The following is a 26,424-nucleotide window of genomic DNA, read 5'->3' as shown; positions in this document are numbered from 1 at the left end:
CCCAGAATTCCCTGCATGACACTCCACATTTGAAAGTATTTTGTTTAAATAATCATGTTTTTTTGTTATTAGTTATGTATATTTGGGCTTTATGTTACATCTTCTGTTGTTTAATGAAAGTTTAATGCATTATTTAAGTATCATGTGTGTTACCATGATGATGTTTTGTGTTTGCTTTAATGACTCTGTGCACCTTCTATATATTAGTAGATACTTCTGCTTGTGGCGAAGCTACTTGTGATGAGCTTTGATTCTTCATGTGGCTTTCTCTTTTACCACCTGCATTATTATGGTGGTTGTCAGTATGTTAAAGGAACAAAACAGATTTTAATAGCAGTGTCCATTGTTGAATTTACCGGTTTATATTCAAATTTTCTTGTTTGTAAATTACAGTTTTATACTGTAAAATTTACAGGTTTTGGCCGTAAATGTGTTTACAGGTTTTCTGTATTTTTTACAGAATTATTCTGGCAACCACAGCTTTTTACAGTGTAGTCTCCATGATATTCTGCTCTATCAATGATAAAAATGGCTCAGGTCCCTCTTTCAATGCAAGTCTATTTTTGATCATTTTATAGTCCACCAGGCAAAAAAGTCCAATCGTTTAGCACACCTCTCCTCAGCAAGATGCATAATTCCTGTCATTCAACTTTAATTTGATCAAACCCAACCTTTAATATGAGCAATAGTAATAATGATGTTTACCAAAGAGCTAATTCTCATTTTTTTTAAAAACAAACAAAAAAAAAACATTTACTTATTTTTTTTTTTGCTGCCCTCAACCAAATTAAAAAAAAATTAAAATTAAACAATTACATTATTACATTTAATTTAAAATATTTAAAGTATCTTTATATTTTTAGTAGTTATGACAATTCAATCATGGTTTAGAAGGTCTCTTGTCTCTGGTGATGCATCTGCTTTGCTGCACTCCTGCAGTGTCAAACTGTAACGCTCTTGAATACTGTAATGCAAGACATACATAATGCTCTGCTAATGAAGGGGGAGGGACATGAACAGAGCGAGAGAGAGAATTAGCATTCTGTAGTTGCATACATTGCATACATTAACCTGATGCTTCAGTCTCGATTATGCAACAAATGACTAGAAAAATCTAAGTAAATGTAACACTGCAGGAAATCTATTTAGGATGGTGTCATTTCCACCCTCTTTTTGACACTTGCTGATTGATATATTGAGACTTGATGCTTTCATTCAAACTCAACAGCAATGTTATGGCTGTAAATATTACATAAACAGCTCATTAATACATTATATGTTTATTTAAAAAACATTAAGATGCGACATGGAGCGTACATCTGTCAATGTGATGAGCACTAACAAAGCCAGCTGTGATTTTTTGTGATTATACTTATAATTCACACTAAATGAACTACCCTGCAGCACATGCAAAATAACGGAAAAAGAGGAAAAAGTCGTTTTCCACAGTACTTTTGGATTTAATTATTCCAAATGCCACCATCTGCAAACTGTAATATCCTCCAAAAAGGTTAAATATGACAAATGTCTAACACACAGTCTCTCTCTCGGTGTAAAACACAAGACTCCACATTTACCCTCCCTGAGACATTTGCACAGAAAACGTACTCGCAGCAGCTGCGTTCAGATCTTCCCATGAGGCGTTTGATCACACTGATTCATCTGACTCTTAACCTGTGATGGCTGTCAGGCAAAGGTGTCTCAATGTGAATACAACCACCAGAAGCATCAGGCTCATTCACGACCCCTCTGAGCCAGATGCAAACATGATCTTACCAGATCAATTGCTTTAAATGGGGGATTCTGACATGCAAAATTGGGGATTGATTTATTTGATCAAAAAACAAACAAAAGAAAACAGTAAAACACTAATATTGCGAAATGTTATTACAATAGGTTGTTTGCACATGACGTCACTGATGACGCCCGAAATGCAGCTGGAGGGCACAAAGTGATTTTTCTCCATAGATCACCTCTGCAAAATACGAGTATTCATTTCCTAAAAAAAATCGAATGCCCCCAAACTTTTAAACAGTAGTATGCATATTTATTAGAAAACAAACAAACAAACAAACAAAAACATCCACAAAGTAAAACAGAAAAACTATTTTGCTAGTAGTTGCTGAGTTTGTAAAACAGCTAAAATACTTTTTCACATGCTGCTGCAAGTTTCTCAAAATTATCTTCCAAAAAATGTAGCTTGACAGTACCATGATAGAAGTCATCAGATAGCACTGAATAATTACCACATTTATGTACCATGATATCACGCACAATGTAATGCAGTATCTATCAACACTAGCCTGCGACTTAAAATGGCATTGCTACTGAAAAGAAAGGCAAAAAAAGGCAATTCGCTGCTGAGAAAAGTAGTTTTCACAGAGCATTGTCGACTACACACACAGCTGACATACACTAAAACAACTATAACCCAATTACACCAGGTGACATCAGCATGTTTCAAACGGAGTCTGTCTTTAAGAGCTTTTCCAGCATATTGGTGTGAAACACATTTGACCCTTCATGCTAATTACTTGACCTTTGAAGAGCTTTAAGATGCTGTAAAATGGCATGGCTAGAAAAAAGGTGATTTTTTTTTAGCTGGTCAGGGTTATAAGTGAGGTTATTCATAATAAAATTAAATGAGCTGTAAACAAAAATAAAATATTAATAAAAGAACCTCTAGCAAATCCAGTCTCTCTGTAACGCAGCTGCTGATAAGAAAGAAACTCTGACGTCCCAAACAAAGCTCCTCTTTTCTCCCTGAGCTGGAAAACGCATCATGCTGCTGCGTTTAAAAGAATGACCTCATAGTTACAGTATCAATGTTGAAACAGGAATCAATTGATTCTAGATAAATGGTGGGGCTTGTGACCTTGGTAGTCACATAGAATTACTGTATACATACAGACTCAATCAGATTTCTCCAGTGATCCGATGTAACCTTGATGTTTTCCTGGGAACACGATCAATACATCTATCAATCGCAACAGGACAGCTTCAAAAAACAAACAAACAAACAAACAAAAAAAAACTCGGTTTGCTCAAAGAAGAATCCTTGAGCTTCGAGGGGTTATAGACATGCTCACGTCATTAGTAGTATAAAAACGCACAAGGATTCTTTTATGAGTGGATGAAATAAAGTGCAGTGATACAAGATCCCCATGAATGCAATTGTGATGCACACAAAACAGCATCTACTGCCAAACGTGTAGGCCAAATGACAATAGGAAGCACCATGTTCTGCACTCGCACAGGAGAGACCTTGAATTTGAGAGGGTATTATCTCCTCTAAGGAAAATCAATTAGTTCTGGAAAGAAAAGTGAAATTTGAAGTCCTCAAAATGGGTTGTTATTGTAAGACATGAATCCTTCTGCATAACCTAAACCTCCAAGACCATAAAAACTAGGGATGTAACGATTAACCGCGAGCCGATTGAAAAGCGATTCAAATATGTGACGATTCAAATCGGTTGAGATGCCAAACAAATCGCGATTCAATTAGGGGTAAGAGTTTATATGAATGTATGTCTGAGGGGAACTTACTGTCTTTAGAAAAGTTTAGATGGTATTTTTTCTTTTCTTCTTGCCTCTGTATAATGCATATTAAAGTTTATAAGTGCAGCGCTGCTTTGTTTACAGCGGAAACCAAGGAAAAGCTATAAGCGCCACCTGCTGGCAGAGAGTGAATCTGCGTCTCATTCAGCTCAGCTTTCATGCAGATATTTTTTATGTATAGTTTCACAAAACTGAAGTCAAATCATTCTGTTTTTGCTTCAAATTTCGAAATTATACAGCCTAATTTAGATTAAAAACTGTTCATGTTGCATGTATGCAGCATCTTTGTTTGGATCATGATTCAAATTCAGTGGCTGCCTCTAATTTTAAATGGAAAGAGCACAGACAAAGCCTTAGTTTGTTTATATGAAGAGATTTTTTTATTTGTGTTACTTATTTGATTTGGGGGTTGTTTTAAAATTTCAATATAGTTTTGTTATTTAAGTGACGTGACATGTGGCCAAGTATGGTGACCCATACTTGGAATTAGTGCTCTGCATTTACCCATCCAAAGTGCACACACACAGCAGTGAACACACACACACCGTGAACACACACCCGGAGCAGTGGGCAGCCATTTTATGCTGCGGCGCCTGGGGAGCAGTTGGGGGTTCAGTGCCTTGCTCAAGTTTTCGACTTACATTAGCCTATATTTAAATTTTGTTATTTAGCAGACGCTTTTATCCAAAGAGGCTTTCAAATGAGGACAATAAAAGCAATCAAAACCAACAAAAGAGAAATGCAAGTGCTATATTAGTATATTATTATAGTGTTTTATTTCAATTTCACAAAGAAATGTGCAGCATTTTGTCCAAGCAAAAATAAAAGGACACATTTAATTTATAATTTGGCTTAAATCTCATTTTGTAAAAAAAAAAATTGTGAATCAAATCGAATTGAGTTGAGTGAATCGTTAAATCCCTAATAAAAACGATGCATTGTTGAGACCTAGATATGGCAGTTAGACACAGAAAGCACTAGGACCTTGAACAATTGAAGGGTTTTGTTGAAAAACAAGGATGGCTTAAAGAAGATGGCACTCCGAAAAGGAACTTTGAAGTATTATTCTGAGCAAAGCCAGTGCTATAAAGCAAGAGAGGCCTCTGGAAGAAATCCTGCCTGAGCTGCTGTGAACTTTTAATGGATTTTTACCAAATGAATAAAGTAAAAAACTTTGAAGACCAGATGAGTAAATGCCAATAAAGTCAACTGTACTCAAAAGTAAAGGCAGTCATCTATATTTAAGCTCAACTGGACCCTTGAATATTAATAACGTCATTTTTTTCAGTTCCTCTTTTGAGGTAAAAAAGAAAAGAAAAACAATGAGCCATATTCATGAAACACTTTACTAATTTCTGTTTAAATCATTCATAAATCCATTCTTTTGTAAACTGTCCCACTGATTTGAATGTAATCATTTCTGCAAGAATGGTTTCACATATGATATCCAAAGAAATGTATTCTGCTTGTTTCATAAATAAAGCCCAAAGCGAGATTTGAGGCAGAGTCAATTTTCATACTTTATGAATAATTATTTAAAAAAGTCACAGTTTGCAGAAGTCTTGCCTCTTCTCATTAATGTTTGTAACACGTATGATTAATAATAAAAGTAGTTGTAGCAATAGTAGTAAGAGTTTGAGTTATTAGGAAGACATTTTTGGTTTGGTATTCATGACGGGACACTGATGTGACTGCAGAAGAAATAAAAAAAACATACTTATAAAAATACTTCTAACCTAAAAGAGGTTTGTCAGTCTCAAGTAAACAACAAAAACAAAATCCATTTATGTACATTTGGAAAATAAAAGCCATTAGAGAAAATTGGATTATGGGCTCTCTCTCATATGGCCCATAAAGTGTCTATTCCACAAAAGAAAAGATGTCTGAGACTATCACTGCAGTTCCATTTGACACAATCTCACAAATCACAGTCTCTAATGCTCTACATATAAATCAATGTTCATTTAAATAGTCCTGAGACCTCGTGCATAAAAATCTTTATACACATATATAAAGATATTTTTTTGCATACACTAGTTTCCAGATTTAGAACCCTCTATTCACACTTTACGAACATTTGTTCGGTTTATGAAGTTAGCAGAAGACTGTGCGTACACATGTATAAACTTTAACCCTCATTCTGTCTCCTGCCCAAAGTAACTAAAATGGAGATTACACCATCTTTTTATTATTATGCATAACTTCATCTGCATGTCATTTCCATGTGCGATTTCTGCAATTTAGAAGACCGAGAGCTTGACCTTCAGAAGTCAAAAATATCATGAGCCAGAAATGTTTTTCATATACATTACATTAATATTAATTGGCTAAATTAATATACATTTAATAATGGACTAAATATGAACTAATTATTATCTTCACAAGGTCAATCTTTACAATTTATGAATATAATAAAAAAAATAATTTAATAGTCATAATATAATGAAGCTAGATTTTTTTTCTTAAATACTGATGTGTACTGAAATATAAGAAATAATCTTTTTTGAGTAACGACCCCAACACTGGCTATGTCCTTGCTGGAGTGTGACGTGATTTGTGTCATGTGCAGGTGCGATGGATCGCATACAAACCAATAGGGTGTCGGAATGGTATATGTTTATACTTCTCATCCAACCACAGTCAAATTCACTCTATCCGGATGGCGCGATTTATCTGGATAGGTTTTTTTTAACGATGACAAGCCGGAATGAAATAGGAGTAACGAGGGTATTTTTAAAATGTAAGGAGTAGAAAGTACAGATAATTGCGTGAAAATGTAAGGAGTAGAAGTAAAAAGTCGGCTGAAAAATAATTACTCCAATAAAGTATAGATACCCAAAATTTCTACTTAAGGTAACGAAGTATTTGTACTTCGTTACTTGACACCTCTGGATATCACTAGCAGAAACTCAAAATGTCTGTGTTTTGCGTTGTTTATGGATGCTCCAATCGGCCAAACTGAGCTTTTATCGTGTACGAAAATGTGTTGTTCGTAAGTGGGGAAAAGTCAAGAAATTGACTGAAAAACACAGGAAAAAGTGTTTTGTGAACCTGCATCTGCGGTCGGGAGGAGCGGAGCCCGATAATGCTCGTGTGTGCAAATGGTTAATATAAGATATAATAATATATTAAGATTAATAAAGATATAAAGAGATTGGGCTGCCACCATTCTGAATTCACTCAGTGCTAAACGCCACACTTGGAGACGATGTAAATAAGATATTATTTGCAGTTCAGAGAGCTCCACTGATTATAAAGGAACATCGTGGGATTGTGATAAATTGAAGTGAGTGACAGCTTTTTAGTGAAGCGAATGACACTTAATGACAGTTGTCATAAACATGCATAAAAACCCTTCATATTCATGACATGCGTCATGTCATGATTATGAAGGTGTCATGTCAGTCTTATGCACACCCCTTCAAGTAAAGTGTAACCAAAAACCTAAAGCGAATTGTATGCCCAGTGACTACAACTGCACATTTCCTGCACTGTAAGGTATTAAAAGCCAATCCATAAATCCATTTTCTAATAGGAAAGGTCAACCCAACTATTTATGTAGATCAACATTTTCAGGGATGATAGGGCAGCTGTAATTTACTTCCCGAGTTGCCAATAAATCCTACCTCACCTTACGAAGTTGTCTGAAAGCCAGGTTAAGGCCACATTTGCTTGCTTTGCACTTCCTCTGGCTCTTAAAATAGACTCTAAATGATATTAATGGTGTGCTTTGCATCCACTTTGCTGGGCTGGTAATGAGGGTGTGGGTGAGGGAGTGGATAAAAGAGATGGAGCCATGCTTCATGAATTTCTAATTAGAGTTTTAAGCATCATCAAGTCACTCAAAGAGGCCGTGGACTAAATGAGAGAACGGCACTTTCCCATACAAATCGTGCATCAGTCATTCAGAATCAACCATCATCCTCTTCTGTGAGGGACACGGTCTTCTTCCGTCTTCTTGACAAGCAATGGGGTTTCTTTAATCTGTTGGGTCACACAGAAGTGAAAGGAGTCGCGGATGGCCCTACTTGGGCCAGTGACTTTAATATCTCTGGCTGACAGATGTGTCACAGCACCGGCTCATTTAATAATGAGGGGAATTCTCAAAGTGAGGGGCTGCTGTAGCCTTTGGAGAGGAAGCTGCTTGTCACAATGTTGTATCCTAGTAATCACAGCATGTTTAATGTGGGATCAATGACACAAACGGTGAGTTGCAGACATTTTTTTCCAGTGGTAAATAACATGTCATGAGGCTGTTATATATTTCATCCATTAAGTTAAACTAATAACATAACTGGAGCTGGATTCACAAAATAGAATAGAACTAAATTTTTCTTAACTTCATTCTTAAGTTAGAAAATAAAAAAAATAGCAGTTAAGAATATTTTGAATTCCCAAAAAACATTCTTAAGAGGCCATTCAAAAATGCATTTTTGTGGTTAAAAACGCGAGACTTAGGGCAGTGGCCCCAAAAAAAAGAAAAAGAAAAAAAAAAACAAAAAAAAAAAAGAGAAGTTTTATTAAAAAAGAATAACTTTTTACTTGAGTGCCATGCTTTTTTTTTTAGAATGATGTGTAAAACACATCCATCTAGTGCATGTCTACATAGAAGAAAAAAATTATGTAAAAGCAGCACGATGGATGTAAAAATGCAATATATGCGAACGGCCGCAAAAAAATTTGTTTTTGTCTTTATTCTTAAGACAATCATTGTACTAACTTCCAACTTGACTTAAATACACAAAAGTAAGATGTTTATTCAAATATTAAGCATTGTAACACTATACATATTAGTGTATGAATATGAGGCGACACCAGTTATTGATCATGTAAACAATGATTGCTCATGATTATACTTGATGTGAAGTTGTTCAAGAATTTAACATTCTTACAAACTATTTTCTAACTAACTTCTTAAGATGTTTGTGAATCCAGCACCTGGTGTTATCAGAAACGGGCAAAATCACTACTGGGACACTACAGTTCTGGTTCACTAAAATAAGACTGCAAATAGTCTTGGTGGTTTAACTGAGAGATTAATGACAGGAAGACTTTGCAATTTTACCCTTTGTGCAATAAAACTGTATCCCTGTATAGATCAGCTTTGATCCCACTTGTAATCAAATTGTCTGTGTAAGCATAAGTCTGGCAATATTGTACATAAAACAATTCAATATAACAAAAGATAAGTGCATCTGTCTTCACATATCGAAAATGGATATCAATTCTGGGAAGAGATCCACTGAAACAGTGTCAAAATTAATTCAGCATTTCATAAAATATAATCTGGATACACAGCCACAGCCAAAGCTAATCAGGCCTTTTCAAAGGTCTAGATGAAATTAAAATTCAAGATTTAACACCCTTATTTGAAAATTCTCAAGACTAAATATACCCATGAAGCAGGAGATTACAAAAGGTCAAAATTAGCATTTCTCTGCTACTACAGAAACAAGACATTACAAACTGAAAACAATTACTTAACCTGAAAGAAAAACGTGGATACAATAATTGTTTATCAATTGCAGTAGGTAAATGATCGTAAGGTAAGCAGTGCGAATGGTAAAGTCTTTTGATTTTCACATGCTAAAATGATGCACTGTTTGCTAGATTAAGGTGACAACTTTTTAAAAATAGAAATATATAAATCATAGAATAATATATTAATAAACATAAAAGACTGTCACATAAATAAAAAAAAAATTACTTAAAACTGAATGAATGAATTTTTGTCACATGACTTCCAAAAAAAAAAAAAAAAAAATCTTGAGCTATTTGAATACATTATTGAAGACTGTCTAGTGCAGACTGTAAAATGTTGGTTTCTAATTTGGGTTTGATTCTCTCAATAATAGCATGCAAACACATCCAGCTAATATGTTAACATTAATGATCTGGGAAATTAAACCACCCCATAAAATATTTGAATGCACGACATGCATGATATCAAGTGACAGCAATTCCACCAAATCAAAGATAAAAGAAAACCCCTTCACAGTTTAATTCATCTCAATAATATGCCAATGCCACTGGCAAAGTAACACTAGAAAAGACTATGATTTGTTTTGGAGTCAGTAAGATTATTATTTTTTAATTAATACTTTTATTTAGCAAGGACGCATTTAATTGATAAAAAGTGACTGCAATGCTTTTTAACAGTACAGTAGGCTAGATCTAAACAAGGCCATAAAATATTGAAATGCAGATGATATCAAGTGCCAATAATTTCAAAACAATCACATTATTTCCAAACCAAACAAAAACAAGGAAACCCCCCCACCACAGATTAATGAGAAGTGAAAAATTAAAAGCGTGTGAAATGAGGAGCGTTTTGCTCAGAGCAGCATTAAATAAAAAGACTTTTAACAAGCTAACTGAATCTGGCACACCCTGGAATTCACGGGCAATAAATCAGAGAGGAATGTGCTTATTAAATAGATGGATCCATTATGCAAAATCGCATCCCGGAAAGCAACCGGTTTTGATTCAGTATTTTTGTTTGGATTGACCTTCAAACCCTGAAGCACACAAACAAATAATGAGAGAAGCCAGGCACTGACAAGAGAAAAAGGAGGCAGGGATGAGCCTTAGTATAGAGTTTGACTATGACAGAGACACTGATGCAAGAGGCAGCATCAACGATAACAGATTAGGCATGTTTAACCTATCTTGTTCACGTCATCAAGAACGGACTAATCCACTTCAAATAAATAGCCTTGGGACACTATATGATGTCTTGGAAGATACTTGTCAGTATGAATGAAGAATGTAAGCAAAACCATCTTCTTAATTACACTGTTTATATTTACTTTCACTGAGTCCGGATAAAATACAAAAACTATGGTGCTTTATTGTAAATTGCAAAGTATGCCGGAGAAAAACGAGAGCAAACTGCCTATAAAACAACAATGTGAAACCATTTCAGTTCTATTTCTTTTTATAATGGCAATGAGAAACACTGCACATCAGTTGCAACACAATGACAGGTTGACCAGTTTTGGAAACAAGGTTAAACAAGGTTAATGTGACCCCTATTCCAGAACTGTCCTGCTGTCTTAAGTCGCTGGCACCAATTTCATACGGGAACGACTGCACAAATTTCACCCTGTCCGTAACATCGTGACAGTTTGGTGGTTAATGGCTCCGATGATTTGAAATAAACCTTTTAAAATCTAAACCTGCATTCATGCTGGGAGAAGTGATAAAAAAGGACATTTTTCCTTTTAATCCATTTTGTGCATCATTAACCAGGAGGAACTTACACCTTCCCTGTGTCAGGGCAGATTTGTAGCGTAATACATCTCTTTGACTTTATCTACTGACTGTTTGGCACCCCACCGCCTGTTATGTGCGGACTGATCGCACGCTGTGTCCATTTCCTCCATTGCTTTCCTCTTTCAATGCAACTTGCACTCCGATGCTCCGTCAAAACGGCTCTGAACACAGTACTACTTTCTGCAGGAAAAGTAATGTAATTCAATACACCGCTGCTTTTGTGCACTGCCATGTGGAACTGTTCCAGGTATGTGTCTGTTCAGTAAAGGCAAAACAAAACACAAGCTTATTTGAGTCCAATGATCTGTGGTTACCTCATGTTAACTAGATAATAACCTGACAATCTCATTCCTCCTACTTGAAGCATTTCAGTCTTTCAGGAGACGTAGGAGTGAGGTTTAGTTATTAGGGATGAATAATTTGGTTATTTTGTCTACTTGAGCACTTAACAGACAAATCAACACAGTATTTCGGAGGTGCTGGTGTCTATCTGCAATTGTTTAATTGTTGGTCAATGGATGTCTTTGTTTTTCTATGTAAACATAAGCTAGACAGACGTGTCTGATCGCTACAACTGTGTCTTGCATCACTGGACCCGGCACTCAGATGCCTTTCATGCAGTGTGTAATGAAGCTGTATGTAAAAATTGTAAAGCTGAAAGTGCACGATAAATAAAGTTAGTCTCCCAAATGAAATAATCGACTCTGAACAGCCTAAACGAGCCATCAGTATGACTTTGAATCCCATTTTTATGATGGCTACACATCACGGGGTAATACATTTGCATAATGCCCACCTGTGTTCTATGTTGGTTGGCCGCGAATGACTTGACCCACCCTCAAACACTTCATTTTACTTACGACTGCTTCTATAATCTCGGGGAGTTCAATGCGGGATTCACAAAGCACTTGCTCTTGAAAGATGGCTCAGTACCCACTTTATTTTGGACCAGCTGACTCCACTGAACCACAACCTGTAAATATGATAAATAATAGATGTTTATATTTTCTATTGTGCGTTCAAAATATGGAACTATGGCGATGGGCGTTTTGTTTCTGACAAAACAGTGAACTAACATTAACAAAGATTACAAATACTGTAACAACTGCATTGCTCGTTAATTAATGCTAGTTGATATATTAACTTATTAACATTAGCTTATGGGACCTTAGTGTAACCAAATAAATTGTATGTACAAATTGTGAGGAAATGCAGTAATTCTCTGTATCTCTGTAAAGAAACCGCAAACATACAATCAAGATTATATTGTTAAAATAGCAGTTACTGATATTGGCCTCAAATTAATCTAACTGGTGCACCTATATTAATGCATACATGGTATTTAATGTGCAAGAACCACAGCGGCACACGAACAATTTGAACCTTTAACCCCCTACATGTTAGGTAGGATGATCGTCAATCTTGATCATGAGAAATTGATTTCTTTAGATGAAACACTTTTTGACCTGTTAGTTTGTGAACTGAAGTAGCAATGCAGTCAATTCAATTTGTCCAATCAGTTGTAATGTACTATACCAGCATCCATTAGATCTCATCAATAACAGCCATTTTGGAGGCATGTGTCATCAATAGGAGCGTGTAACACCTGTGACCTTTGAGCCGGGGTAAAACACTCACCAGTTTCCTCCTCTTGTCCTGTTCTGTTGGGGGTTCCTCGTCATCTGTCAGCTTTGGCTCTTCAAAGTGGCTCATCAGCATGCAGCTAGAGGACAGGCAGCCAGAGAGAGTGTGTGTAAGGTCGTGAAACGTGTGCGTGTAAAAAGAGCGAGTGCAAAGTAGAGAAATTACATTCATGTTACACTTCATTTTTAAAATGTGCCACTTTTCTCCAGCAGCTGTGTAATCTCTCACTCCATTTATGAATACTCTTTTGACACCCCACTAAAGTATGTATGAGGAAGGTTGTGCATCCATCCTGCCAGGAAATGATAAAATGCCTTAGGAGGTAAACTTAAGGGTATAGCACCATATCCTGAAGTCATGAAATATTGGCTGCACCTATAGAAGATTTTAATTAATCAAAATATAAATTATTCAAGTATAATCAATGTGAATATAGCCATTTATGTGTTAAGTTATTCTACTATTATAATCATGTGTATTTGCCTGCATGTATAAAAATCTGTATGAGAATGGAATGTGCAGACATATGGTAAAGTACATAAGCACATGATGGCACATAATGGGGCCCTTACTTTCACAGAACATAAAATTAAGGCCTCATGACTGGGGTCTGAATACTTTCCGTACCCACTGTATATAAAGACTTCAAATGCAAAAGCCTCTAAGTGCCGTCTGAAATTTTCTTCTAAAATTTGCATTTTCAGTTATTTCACTTTATTGGCAATGAACAGGACCTTTTCGTTGCCATTAAAGTGAAATAACTGAACATAAACATAGGAGCCTGATAAAAATGCTATTTTTTTTAGAAGAAAATTTCAGATGGCACTTAGAGGCTTTTGGATTTGAAGTCTATATATATACATTTATATATTTACACACACAAACATATATACATATACATATATATATATACCTTTACATTGGTGTGTTTAAATAATTTTCATGGTTTGATACTATATAATGTGTAACAAGAAGGCAGAAAACATTGTGACAGATCACAATCACTTCTCCTAATGCTGAGCATTTGTTTCATGAAACACCTTGTCATGACAGTGTGTGCCCTTGTCCACCATTTTCCAGGTCATTAGGCAGACAAAATACCTCTATGGAGGAGAAGTGTCATCAAAAAGAGAGAATCAAACTTACTCCTTGAAGGTAGCCGTCTCAGGGTCTTCCGTCATAACATCGTGCAGCGCCTCCACACAGATGTTAATGATCCCACAGAACTTGTCCTGGATCACGCTGAAAAATGATTGCAGGGGAAAACGTTATTCAGAGAATGAACACATCGTTCCATCATTCACACTCTGAGAGCACGGTGAAAGAAAGATGTTTTAGGGTGTCTTCAGAAGCCTGTGAGCAGGGATGTCATAGTGGTAATTTTAGTAGTCGAAAGCAAAGCGAGTGAAATTTCACAATACTCAGCATCCGTTTTGAAAAGAAATATGCTGTTCAAAGCATTACTTTAGTTAAAAAGTAAACAAAATAAAAGCAATAGTCTTCTAGTATTTCTAAATTAAACTTTATTACCACACCAAAATAGCTATTTCAACAAAGAAACGTCTTTGCATGTGAGCAAATACACACATGAGTGTTCAAAAGCAGTCACCTGTCAGTCTGACAGCGCGTCAAAAAGTGTTGCCAGCTAACTGAAACAAGTTAGTTTATTATTTATACTGTATTTTAGCTTAATTTTAATTTAATAAAATGTTTAATTAATGATAATAACCCTGATTCATAAGACTTGTGTCTTCTGAAGCCATACGGCAGGTTTGTGTGAGAAACAGTCTGAAATTTAAATCATTATTCACTGGAAATATTGCTTAACGGCTGTGGTCACAATTCATTTTACTTGTATGAGAGCAGATGTAAAAGAGCAGCTTGGACATTCAGCTATAAATATCTCCTTTTGTGTTCCACGGAAGAAATACAAGACACGCATGTGAGTAAATAATGACATAATTGTCATTTCTGGGTGAATTATCCCTTTAACGATGAAAACATCCTATGGTGTTGAACTTCCCAACACAATTTTCTTCTATAATGTGTGGCATAGGGCTGTCAAAAAAAAGTTTGAATTTTGAATATTCGTCGAATTAAAAAAAATAATCCATCAACGTTTTAGCATTCGAATTTTAGGTCTGCGTCAGTCGTCAGGCTACCTTATCAGTGGCACACGAGATGCGATGACGATGTATGTGTCATTGATTGCATTTGAATGCTTTTGTTAGTCTATCCAGCTGAACCCACTGGATGCGGCGCTGCTATGTTGTTCAATTAATATATTGCAGAAAACGAGAGCATCAATGTGGAGATGATGTTGTTTAAGTCAAAACTGAAACCAAGCCGTTCACACAGAATGCATATTTATCACATTTTCTAGAGGAACATCTATCAGCGTTGCACTCGCGTCTCGCACAAGAGAGCGGTATATTTAGAAAGCCATGTAAAATTAATGCAAGTTCAACTTTTAAAAAAACATGTCTAAAGACGTTATGGCGGTTTTTCCCCATCCCACTGTATCTCAAGTTTTTAAATGAAGAAAGTACTCTTTGTGATTGGTTTTTCGGTCCTTTGTATTAAACTATACATACATGCATGGTGCTGTTTTTCTTCTAATTGTTTAAGCAACTTTATTAATTATATATACTTTGTAAACATTATTTTAAACATTATGCACTTTTTTTCAAAAGATAGTTGTGTTATTTTATTACGCTTTGAAGAAACGTGCATAATATTTTGCTCGATGTGTCCTCTTGTGGCCTCAGGAGAGAAGCCAAAAGCTTTTTTCCCCCAAACTGAAATTATGCCTTTTAAATTCGAATATTGATAATATTTAAGTAGAAAATTTGAATTTAGTTTTTCAGTCATTTTGACAGCCCTAGTGTGGCAGGGCCAAATTTCTTGTTTTCGGTCCTTTTCATCATGGTCTTCAATATAAACCCCCCAATGTCTGATACAAATGGGTTCATTCGTCACTCAGAGCTGAAACAGACAAGATCCCAGACTGTTCACTTAGAACCCTGTAACGATTCTTTCTCCACCTCGGATCTGTTCACATGCAGTACTCGGTGAAAAGCCAGATAAGGAACGTCAGTCCTAAATCTCAAAAACATTGTTCGGTGAAATGAACTAATCGATACCGTTTCTGAAGCAGCAATCACATCTCTGCTTTGGTGAAATAGAGGAAGATGATGAGGTACTGTAGCTGCTAAGGGAGAGGGGCACAGCTGATATGACTTAATAACAAGAAATTGGTAAGGAAAGAAAGACGTGTGGTATGATATTACGATTGTGATATGACATGTGCCTCCCTATCACCCATCGGCACCCTGGTATTGGGGAACTGAGTGCTTCCTTAATCCAAAACGAGGTGCTCATTTCATTTTATCTGCATTCTCATTCGCCTGTAATACATAAAAGTAAAATTCTCTGTATTGCATATGGCTCACCGTTCAAAACTGATGACTGAAAAAAGTTTTGAATAACTCAAAATGTGTCATGCTAAGCATATATTAGAATTTATGAAAAGCCAATTACCGTTTTGCCTGAAGACACCCTGTAAGCCAGTTACAAGCAAACTTGGCTAACACCAAAGCTAGCTAAATATCTACTCAGCTATATATTTAATAAAGTTTACAGCTTTAATATTGCTTTTTTTGTAGTATAATACAGAGTAGGGGGCAATCTTATCTCAACCCACTAATATTAGAGCTACAAGAGCTGCACTAGCGGCCTATCAAAGATGCATCATATTAAAGATTTCTTATCACACTGCTTGGACCTGAAAAAGAGGCCTGTATGACACATAATGACAACCAAACCAGCACTTTTGGACAATTAAACTTGCAGAACCTTTTTTTTTTTAAATAAAAATAAAGATTTTACAGGATATACATATTTGAAGAATTGCACTCATGTAAGACTACTGTAAAATCAAATCATATTTTTCTCTTATAATGTTAGTTAAGTTTTCATGCACCAAAAAAAAAAAAAAAAAAAAAATCATAATTCAGTATTTCATGATGTTTGACCATCAGAACTTTTGACCTTTAGAATTAACAATAGGTTTTTTTTAGCTACAGTGTCTTAGTCAACACCCTTTTGCAATGTGAAATCTGTAACAGTATCACTGAGAATACGTTTTCTTTGCACACAAAAAGTATTCTCGTAGCTTCATAAAATTAAGGTTGAACCGCTGATGTCATATGGACTATTTTATCGATGTCCTTACTGCCTTTCTGTGCCTTGAACGTGGTAGTTCCCTTGCTGTCTATGCAGGGTCCGAAAGCTCTTGGATTTCATCAAAAATATTTTAATTTGTGTTCCAAAGATGAACAAAGGTCTTATGGGATTTTAGAATTTTAATTTTTTGGGTGAACTATCCTTTTAAAGAGCAGAATCTCATGGCAACGCTACTTGATATTCACATTAAATTAACCTCCGTCTACATCGTGCAATCCACTAGGCATTCTTTTGAATATGTATTCCAATTGTAATCAAGCAAGCAGCTTGCTCTAAACTGTCTAAATGTTCTGGCAAACTCCAACATCATTATTCCAAAGGCAGCTGGATGTAATTTATGCAATATTTCAAACCTTTAACCCACTGGGGAAAATCAGCCCATGGCAACAGTTTAAAAGCAGCCCAATTTTGTGAAAAAAAACAACAACAACAACCCTGCATCCAACACGAGCTGCAGAAGTCAGATTTGACTGATCACGGGTCAAAAGTTAGGAGAGATAACTGACAAGATTGTTGGAGGATTTGCTCCTCAACAGATCCCGAGCTCACTGACAAATATCTTTTATCGTAAGATGCGCTCCCTTTACACAGTGTGCACGTGATCGTGAAATCGTGAAAGTGAACTGTGACTGCAAGCGATCATTCAAAAGGGATTTAAATACCTCACATATTGATAGCGGCACCCTGATGTGAGAAAATTATATACAATATTAGAATGTTTGCGGGAGCAGGCATAAAAATCGCAGGAGCGGATGGGAGCATGCGGTAATGGTCAGAAATTCAGCGAGAGCGGGATCAACAAACCCCACGTTATCACGCAGCAGCGCAGCCAGTCAGTGAGCGCCGTAACAGATTACGTCAAATCTAGCAGGATTTCATAAATAAACTACACAGAAACCCACTATTCGGACAAATATACATAATGAAAAGATGATACAAAATAGAATACCTTGGAAAATGGCATTTAAGACTTTTAATACTTTTTAAAGGCCTTTAATTTTCTCTAAATTGATTCATCAACTTTTAATACGTTTTAAGACCCCGCGGACACCCTGTGATTTAAATTTATAGGCAATACTCTTCAAATCTAAGTATTCAGACTGAATATGTTAATAAATGTATTAAATTGAAGTATTTTAGACAAACAATGCCTCACAGCATAATTTTTAATTATAAAAAAAAAGCTCCTGAAATAGAGCTCCACAATTATGAAAATATCAACACTGCTGATTATTGCTCTTGATATTGTAATCACAACTGTTAAGGCTGATTTATAGAACATACATAAATACTTTTGTATTGAATGGATGCCTTTTGCCTTACAGTGTTGCAAAACACTGTAAGCAAAACACATCTGACAGTAGCTCTAAACAGAATACATTTTTTCATGATCAGTTAAATTGTAATAGCTATAACTGCAATAACAGTTACGTAATAATAACTGTGCAGCCCTACCCTGAAAAAGTAATGGAAAAGTTCATTTCTGACACTGGATTCGAGCAGAAGGCAAGATGTGGCAATAATGGAGAAAACAACATTGTGCATCTGCGCTTCAGAGACTAAGGCTCAGAGATATCGCTCACGGATCCAGGCTGTCTCTACAAGCGTGATAATGCATGACTATCCCGCTCCCCCTCAAGACTCGGGCTGCATGGGAAGCCTCTCCTGTATATCACAGCAAAGCCCTGAAAACCGCAGAAGGAAAACAAGGCCATGATGGAGCTGTCATTGTTGCCAGTTAATCACTGCTTTGGGTGGGAGGGAGACTGACAACGAAGGGCTTTGGTATTGATGCCAATATTGATCTCATAGAACAATGACCCATAAGATCAGTCTCAATGAAATAAGGTGACAACAGACCTGCTGCGGCACCGCAATCGATTTCACTGTCCTGAACGCAATTCCATGATACAAGATTTCACAATGGGCACATATACAGACAGATACATACATACAAAATGTGGACGCATACAATAGATCAGATAAATCCAGAGCGTGAAATACTTTGCAGACGACCGGCTGCCCTTGAGAAAAGGAAGAGTCCAAAAAACATGAGCCTGCATGCAGAGACATGGTCAAGTGTCTCTGCATGCCAGACTGAATATTTATATTGTAATGAGAAATGTAAAGGAGCATCAATCATGAACTTCTCCACCATTTCTCTTCCCCTGACAGTCTGCACATGTAAAAACAACATGACCAGACAGATGGTCTGGTCTTTAAGGTGGCAGGGGTCAGCAAACTTTTTGACATGAAATTTAAATATATCTTGTTAATCACTGTGCCAAATCGCATAAAAATATGTTGTGATGTCTGCAGTGCAGGATGCTCTGTTTCCTAGAGAAAAAAAATCATACAAATTACCACCTATTGCCATTCACTACATTGTGTGTGCTGTGGAGGTAAACAAGTGCATCTCTTCCCTTAATGATGTGCTTTTGAGTGTCAACGTTACTGCCAGAATGATGTATGCAGAGTTGAAAAGATTGAAAAGAAAAGTGACTCCAGCAAATATATTATTCTGCAGAGATCCTTATTTTTACCATTGTTCACAATAGAATCTCATTTATGAGAAAGTATCACCTTTGAGAGCAAAAAAAAAAAAAACAGTATCAGTTGTGTGCAGGGATTATTTTCCCACTTAAAATCAAAGATTCTAAAACCAACAAAATTATCAAACAAATTACTTTTATATGACCATATTTTAATGTTGCTCTTAAACTTGGGATCATTTTGCTATTGTATGTTTAAGACTAATGGTGTGAAATTAAAATTTGTAAAATTCTGTGAACAAAAACAGTCTATTGTCTAGTGTCAATAGCGTAGCAATATAGAAAGCACTGCTCACTTTCAAACCAAGCAGCGTTCTGTTGGTCAACATGGCGAATCTGTGTGGCCACCTTCAACCCGCTGCAAAATTTGTGTGGTCTAATCTTTCGCCCTCATGAGAAATTCCCAATTGCGTGGATTCCTACTGAAATGACTGAATTTCGCCTGCAAAAATGTGTAAATGTGCCCACACCTTAATACAGAAATTACCTGAGTTATGGTTGAACCACAAGAGAGTGGAATAATAGGGTTCTGAAAGTAAAAATCTCATAAAGATCCCAAAACTGAAACTTTCCTGTACATTGTACAGGGGGGGAAAAAAGATATGATCAGTTAATCACGTCAACTTAAGTTTTTATATTACTTTAACACATCAAAATAAGCAATTTTGACTTGTTTTTATAAGTTATATGAAATTCAGTTTGCTTTTTTAAGTCTGCTTAATGTAATTTAAGTCAAAATGACATTCACAACCAATTGATTATACTTAAATGAAGGCAGCTCTTGAACTTATGTTTTTAAGTTGAAATAGGTTGAATTTTTTTTACAGGGTTTATTTTTAAGCTTTTAAAACAAACCTATCATGAGCTCTGAGATTCTGTGGAAACATCAGCATGATTTCAGCTTCATAGTCAAATTACAGATTGTACAATTGTTTCTGAATAAATTTATTTGCAATGCATCAAAGGGTGAGTACCTCATTTCCTCAAGAAAGACATGAAGTATACCATTTTGTTCCTTTGTCTTTTTTCTCTGGTTCTCAAATACTTCTATGATTCAAATCATAAGTGTATGTGTTTCGTCTCTAGATGGTTTGGTTCATAGCTTAACTGTTTACATGGCTTAGCTGTTCACTGTTTATTGAGTATTTAAATAATAATAATAATAATAAAAGCCTATAGAGAAAATTAATAGGAAAAATATTTCTAGAATCAGGGCCATTAAAAAAAAAGTGAAATATCACTGTGGCACTCTATTTTGGCAAAGTTCATACTTAATACTGGTTACGTATACTGGCTGCCATTACTTGAATAGATGTTGCTATTTCTGCTTGGTCTATTATATCAGCAGTTAAAAAAACTGAATTGTGAGGCATGGGAACATAAATGACTCTGATATCGCTGACATCCAAACTACTGACGTAGCTAAAACCAACAAGCCATTTCTCCCGGCAAGTCACCATTACAAAGTGATTTTTGATTTGCTTGGTCTCTGAGGTGAATGTCAAATGATTTATATAAATGTTATCGCTTTGTACAGCTTGCTAATGACTGCTGCTATATAAACATCAGATATTTGCATGCAAATGTGATAGGATGATCCTGCAGGTGTTAATAAGATGACGAACCTGTTGTCAGATGGTAAAAGCGACGTGAGCGCCAGGGCAGAGAGCTTTCTCCTCTCAGGCTGGGTGATGTTGTCCATGCGGTCCACCCACATCTCAATCATACTCCCCAAGAGCTGGTCTGCCTGAGAAAGCAGAGATCACCATGATAAACAATCTCGTTCACATGATTCATTTATAATTTAGCCGTGCACAGGTAAGCGAGGCACACTGGGAACAAGATTAATACACCCTTCATAAGATAAGAGGAAAACATTAGGGTAAGTCGAGCCGCCTGACAGGGCGAATATATAAAAACCTCCATCTTTGAAGTTATTTGGCTGATACTGTAAATAATGAAGGGGTCTCAGCAGGAAAGATATTTCTGGGATTGAGGAAATTAAGGAGAATACTGATATATGCTGAGACTACAAGAGTGCAAATGAGTTCAATTATTTGGTGGGGAGATACGGCCCAGGGTTGAAAGGGAATGATGCTGTGTGGGTGGCTCGCGAAGCATCTGGGTCCATCGGGACCAAATTACATTACGATCAGCTCCCACAAACCCAACTAAAGATACGCAGCACAGAAGAAGAAAACTAGGCCAAGCTTGAGGAGCTTTTTTTGTTTGTTAATGATTTTTTGCTTCAGTGTATTTGACCTTGACATGAAGGTAAATAGTATAAACAGTTTCAGTACAAGCAGTTGTATAAAAAGTATCAGGAAAAGAGGTGATTTTTTGTCTTCTAATTGTGTTCAGTCCTCCAACATCTGAGGCATGTGAGCTTGAGTATTTTGATTAAAACCATAAAAGCAATTAGTTATGCACAGGGATGTAACAATTCACCGACAAATCGCGATACATTTGGGGGTCGGTGTTTATATGAACGTATCTCTGAGGGGAACTAACTGTCTTTAGAAAAGTTTAGATAACATTTTATTTTCATCTCGTCTCAGTATAATGCATATTAAAGCAGCCTTGCTGCTTTGTTTACAGCGGTAACTAAGGAAACGATGTATCGCTGCTGTTCCATAAGCGCTACCTGCTGTCAGAGTGAAATTGCGTCTCATTCAGCCCATCTGCTGTCTTTGTTTCGTGCAGATGTTTTATGTAATATTGTTTTACAAAACTAAAGTCAGAGCATTCTGTTTTTGTTTTAAAATGTCTAATTATACAATCTAACACATACCAGCTTCATCACTGTGTCTGTCACGCGACTCTGTTCCCCTTTCAGGCTCTGTCTTTACATTTATCTTGAAAGATGAAGCTGGCGATTATGGTAAGGTGCGTTACATTTCCGACGAGTGCTTGCGATGTTCGGCCAATCACAATGCACTGGGTCAGCTGGCCAATCAGAGCAGACTGCACTTGTCGGAAGGAGGGACTTTGTAGAAAACACAGCGTTTGAGAGAGGCGGGGCATAGAGGACCTACAATAATGTACAGTATTTGAAAAATAATGTGTTTTTTGAACATTAAAGCATGTCAACATATTCTGTTACACCAAATGCACAAAATAATGATCTTTAAAAAAGCATCATATGACCCCTTTAAACAAATCGCGATACATTTGGGGGTCGGTGTTTATATGAACGTATCTCTGAGGGGAACTAACTGTCTTTAGAAAAGTTTAGATAACATTTTCTTTTCATCTCGTCTCAGTATAATGCATATTAAAGCAGCCTTGCTGCTTTGTTTACAGCGGTAACTAAGGAAACGATGTATCGCTGCTGTTCCATAAGCGCCACCTGCTGTCAGAGTGAAATTGCGTCTCATTCAGCCCATCTGCTGTCTTTGTTTCGTGCAGATGTTTTATGTAATATTGTTTTACAAAACTAAAGTCAGAGCATTCTGTTTTTGTTTTAAAATGTCTAATTATACAATCTAATTTAGATTTGAAAAAACTGCTCATGCTGCATGTATTCAGCATCTTTGTTTGGATTGTGATTCAAATGCAGTGGTTGTCGCTAATTTTGAATGGAAAGAGCACAAGCAAAGCCTTTGTTTATATGAAGAGGTTTCTTTTGTCTTATTTATTTGATTAGATTTGGGGTTTGTTTTAAAATTTCAATTGTTTTGTTATTTGACATATTTCAGTTTCACAAAGAAATGTGCAGTATTTTGTCCAAGCAATAATAAAAGGACACCTTTTCATTTATAATTTGTCGTAAATCTAATTTTGTTTAAAAAATAATCATGAGAAAATCGAATCGTGAAATCAGTATCGTGAATCGAATCGAATTGTGAGTAGAGTGAATCATTACATCCCTATTTATGCACCAATATGACTTTCTGGCTGATATCTTCAAACAGCTTTTATAAGAACTATTAAAGTGGATATTCAGCCGTTATATTCACAATATAACATGGCATACCCTAACTTATTGCTTAATGTTTTATTAATATACTATTATTGTAAGGGATGCACAATATATTGCTGTATTGGTTATTGGGCAAAGTTTAGTATTTGTGACCCTGGACCACAAAACCAGTCAAAAGGGTCAATTTTTTAAAATTGAGATTTATACATCACCTGAAAGCTGAATAATTAAGCTTTCCATTGATGTATGGTTTGTTAAGATATGACAATATTTGGCCGAGATACAACTATTTGAAAATCTGGAATCTGAGGGTGCAAAAAAATCTAAATATTGAGAAAATGTCCTTTAAAGTTGTCCAAATGAAGTTCTTAGCAATGCATAATACTAATAAAAAATTAAGCTTTGATATATTTACGGTAGGAAATTAACAAAATATCTTCATGGAACATGATTTTTTTTACTTAATATCCAAATGATTTTTGGCATAAAAGAAAAATTGATAATAGTGACCCATACAAGGTATTATTGGTTATTGCTACAAATAAACCTGTGCTACTTATGAGTGGTTTTGTGCTCCAGGGTCGCATTTCTTATATATTATATATCAGGGTTATTATAGTTAACTAAAACTAAAACTTTTAATTGTTTTATTTAATTGAATTAAAATGAACGTTAACTGAAATAAGATGTAGTATAGTATAAAAGTATAAGTATAAAAAAAACTAAAACTTATAAAAACTGCAGATATAATACAAAAATTGCAAAAATGGAAAAAACACAAAATTACAAATACTTTAAACTGAAAATGAATTCAAAATATAAAACTATAATAATATCTATACACACACTGAAACAATAGTGGTGAAACTATTTTGACTCAGGAACTTCTAGTAAATTCTAAAAATAATTACAAAGAAACCGCAAATAACATCAAATTAAAAGTGAAACTTAGTAGAAAGTAGAAGTAGATGTACCAAACTGTATTTTCTTGTAAAATATACTCCAATAATTTTTTTGTTTTATTTGCAACTTTGAAAAAAAAAGCAGTGTAGCAAAGTAAACAAACCAGTCATTTTACAACACACTGCTCTATCTGGTGGCCTGGCAGTCACCCTCACCTCCTGGTTGTATTCCACAGCCATTTGAGTGAGAAGTGATGTGAAAAAGCCTGAATTCTGCAGGAGAATCCGACCCGTCACGCCCAAGTATGTCGACATAACCACAGGATACCTCTGCAGTCAAACACACAAGTATATGTAAACATTAAAAACTGGAAACAGCATTTTTCAGTGAAATTAGGTTAGTGGAGTAGGACTGCTATAATAGACTGTACAGTGTTCAAACTCACTTCGCCTTCGACTATCCCCCGTAACACAGCTGGCAGAAGAGGCTGAAACATATGGGAGCCCAATACAGGACTTACTTTTATGGCAATTTCAACAACCTGCAAGAAATGAAAGGAAAGAGAATTAATGATAATTTCAGACAAGACACCACAACACCTGACAGTGGGCATGAGTAGAAATGGAAAGTTTAACAGCTTAAAATCTCCATGTACTCAAAATGTAAGAAAATCGCTAGAAATCAAACAGTTTAAACATATTTAAGGATTGCTGTCCATCAAACTAATTTTAAAGCCGTAAAGAGATGACAAATACAAGCTGAACCATAGTAAAAGGCTGAAGGATCTTCTAGGCAGTAAGCTGGTGGTGAGTGATTTGAACGCTCATCTTTAAATCCCTCGGTTAGATGTTCCACTGTTTATCCATAGTGTGAACTCATAACCTTCTTACTGTATTAGGTTTTTTCTGCAAAAACATTAAAAACATGGTTTCCACACTGCTTGGGTGAAGCTTTTAATTAATGTTTTTGTACTGTTATTAAAAATGTATGTATTTTTTATTCAATATAAGTGTATTTTTGCAATAATATAATATTTATAAAATATATAAATATATGGCATAAATAAACAGCAACTTTTTATTGGTATTTTAAAAATGTCTACAGCCATAAATATACTGTATATCTATATATATATATACACACACAGGCATATATACATACATATAATCTACATATTTTTTATAAGAAAATTTTTGGGCAATATCACATTTTAGAGTGATTAGGTTCGTTCAAATGGGAATAATTCAATGTAATCAAATCTATCATAATTTTTTCTAGATCCCAAAACTGATTCATTTAGAAATTACTTATTATTATTATTACAGAACTAAATAAAGAAAGAAAGACATCAAATCCTAACAGAACATCAGGGTCATATATGAATTGTTCAAGGGCACAATGGTGGTTGTTTAAGTCTCGCTTTATGCAGGAATCACACCACATGGACTCTATTAATATATTTTACCATCATCATGAATCGAGAAGGAGAAGGCCTGGGACAAGCCTACTGGCATGGCCTTTCGAAAATGAAATGGGCAAATAAAAATGCACATTAAATTACTGTGAAATTCACAATTCTGTTTAATATTATATCCCCAGCAAAATCGAATATATCATAAATATTTTATATATATCACACAGACAGCCCTGCTGCACACTTCTGACCTTGAGCACAACCAACTAATTTTCAATGATCTGAAACTGCCTAGCTGTTCTGAAAGAGGGGAAGAGGAGCTTGTAGTTGTGTGAATTCTGTTGTCAAACTATGCATTGGCTTAAGAAGGGATCTTGGCAGCCCCCCAAGGCCATTACCCTCCTATTCCAACCTCACTTTGACAGGATGCAGGATGAACCGTTCCCTCAAGGTGCGCTATGGTTTTCATTTTTCTTCTTCAAGCTGCTGGTGCACAAACAGCCTGGCACATAGAGCAGAACCTTACTTAAGTGACTTCAGAGGTAATCTAGAAAAAACATGTATAAATGAATGTGTCTGGATTACAGCCATGATGGAGTAGAAAGCTTGAGCTGGCACAGCCTTCCCGAATTGCTGCGGGAATTACGCCACTTTCTCTTCCAAAGCGTAAAGAGAAACAGGAAAACAAAATGTAAAGATACCTGAGCACACTTTACTGTTTTGAGGCTCACTTACAATTAGTCTTGACTTCCATTTACTAATAAATAGTTTATGCAGATAGAAAGAAAACAGCATGTGCACAGGGTTCCATAGATGTTGCATATTTTATATTACATAAAATAAATTTACATTTACATATATATACGTATATATATATTATACACACATATATACACACACACACACACACA

At 35.7% G+C, this 26,424-nt stretch overlaps 1 protein-coding gene across 2 annotated transcripts in view; it reads right to left on the bottom strand.

Moving 5' to 3' along the window:
- Positions 1–26,424, bottom strand: part of ipo11 (importin 11) — a 170,283-nt gene that overhangs the window by 8,266 nt on the left and 135,593 nt on the right. For both annotated transcript variants that reach the window (XM_016291746.1, XM_016291747.1), the window contains exons 25-29: positions 24,545–24,640; positions 24,315–24,428; positions 20,900–21,021; positions 13,624–13,719; positions 12,472–12,556 (exon numbers count right to left, since the gene is read on the bottom strand). In XM_016291746.1, coding sequence (XP_016147232.1) covers positions 12,472–12,556; positions 13,624–13,719; positions 20,900–21,021; positions 24,315–24,428; positions 24,545–24,640 — 513 coding nt within the window. The remainder of the gene's footprint in view (positions 1–12,471; positions 12,557–13,623; positions 13,720–20,899; positions 21,022–24,314; positions 24,429–24,544; positions 24,641–26,424) is intronic.

Source organism: Sinocyclocheilus grahami, unplaced genomic scaffold (genome assembly GCF_001515645.1).
Source record: "Sinocyclocheilus grahami isolate Dianchi unplaced genomic scaffold, SAMN03320097.WGS_v1.1 scaffold276.1, whole genome shotgun sequence".
NCBI classification, from domain to species: Eukaryota; Metazoa; Chordata; class Actinopteri; order Cypriniformes; family Cyprinidae; genus Sinocyclocheilus; species Sinocyclocheilus grahami.
Note: the sequence above shows the minus strand (reverse complement) of the source record. Positions and strands in the feature narration are given on the sequence as shown.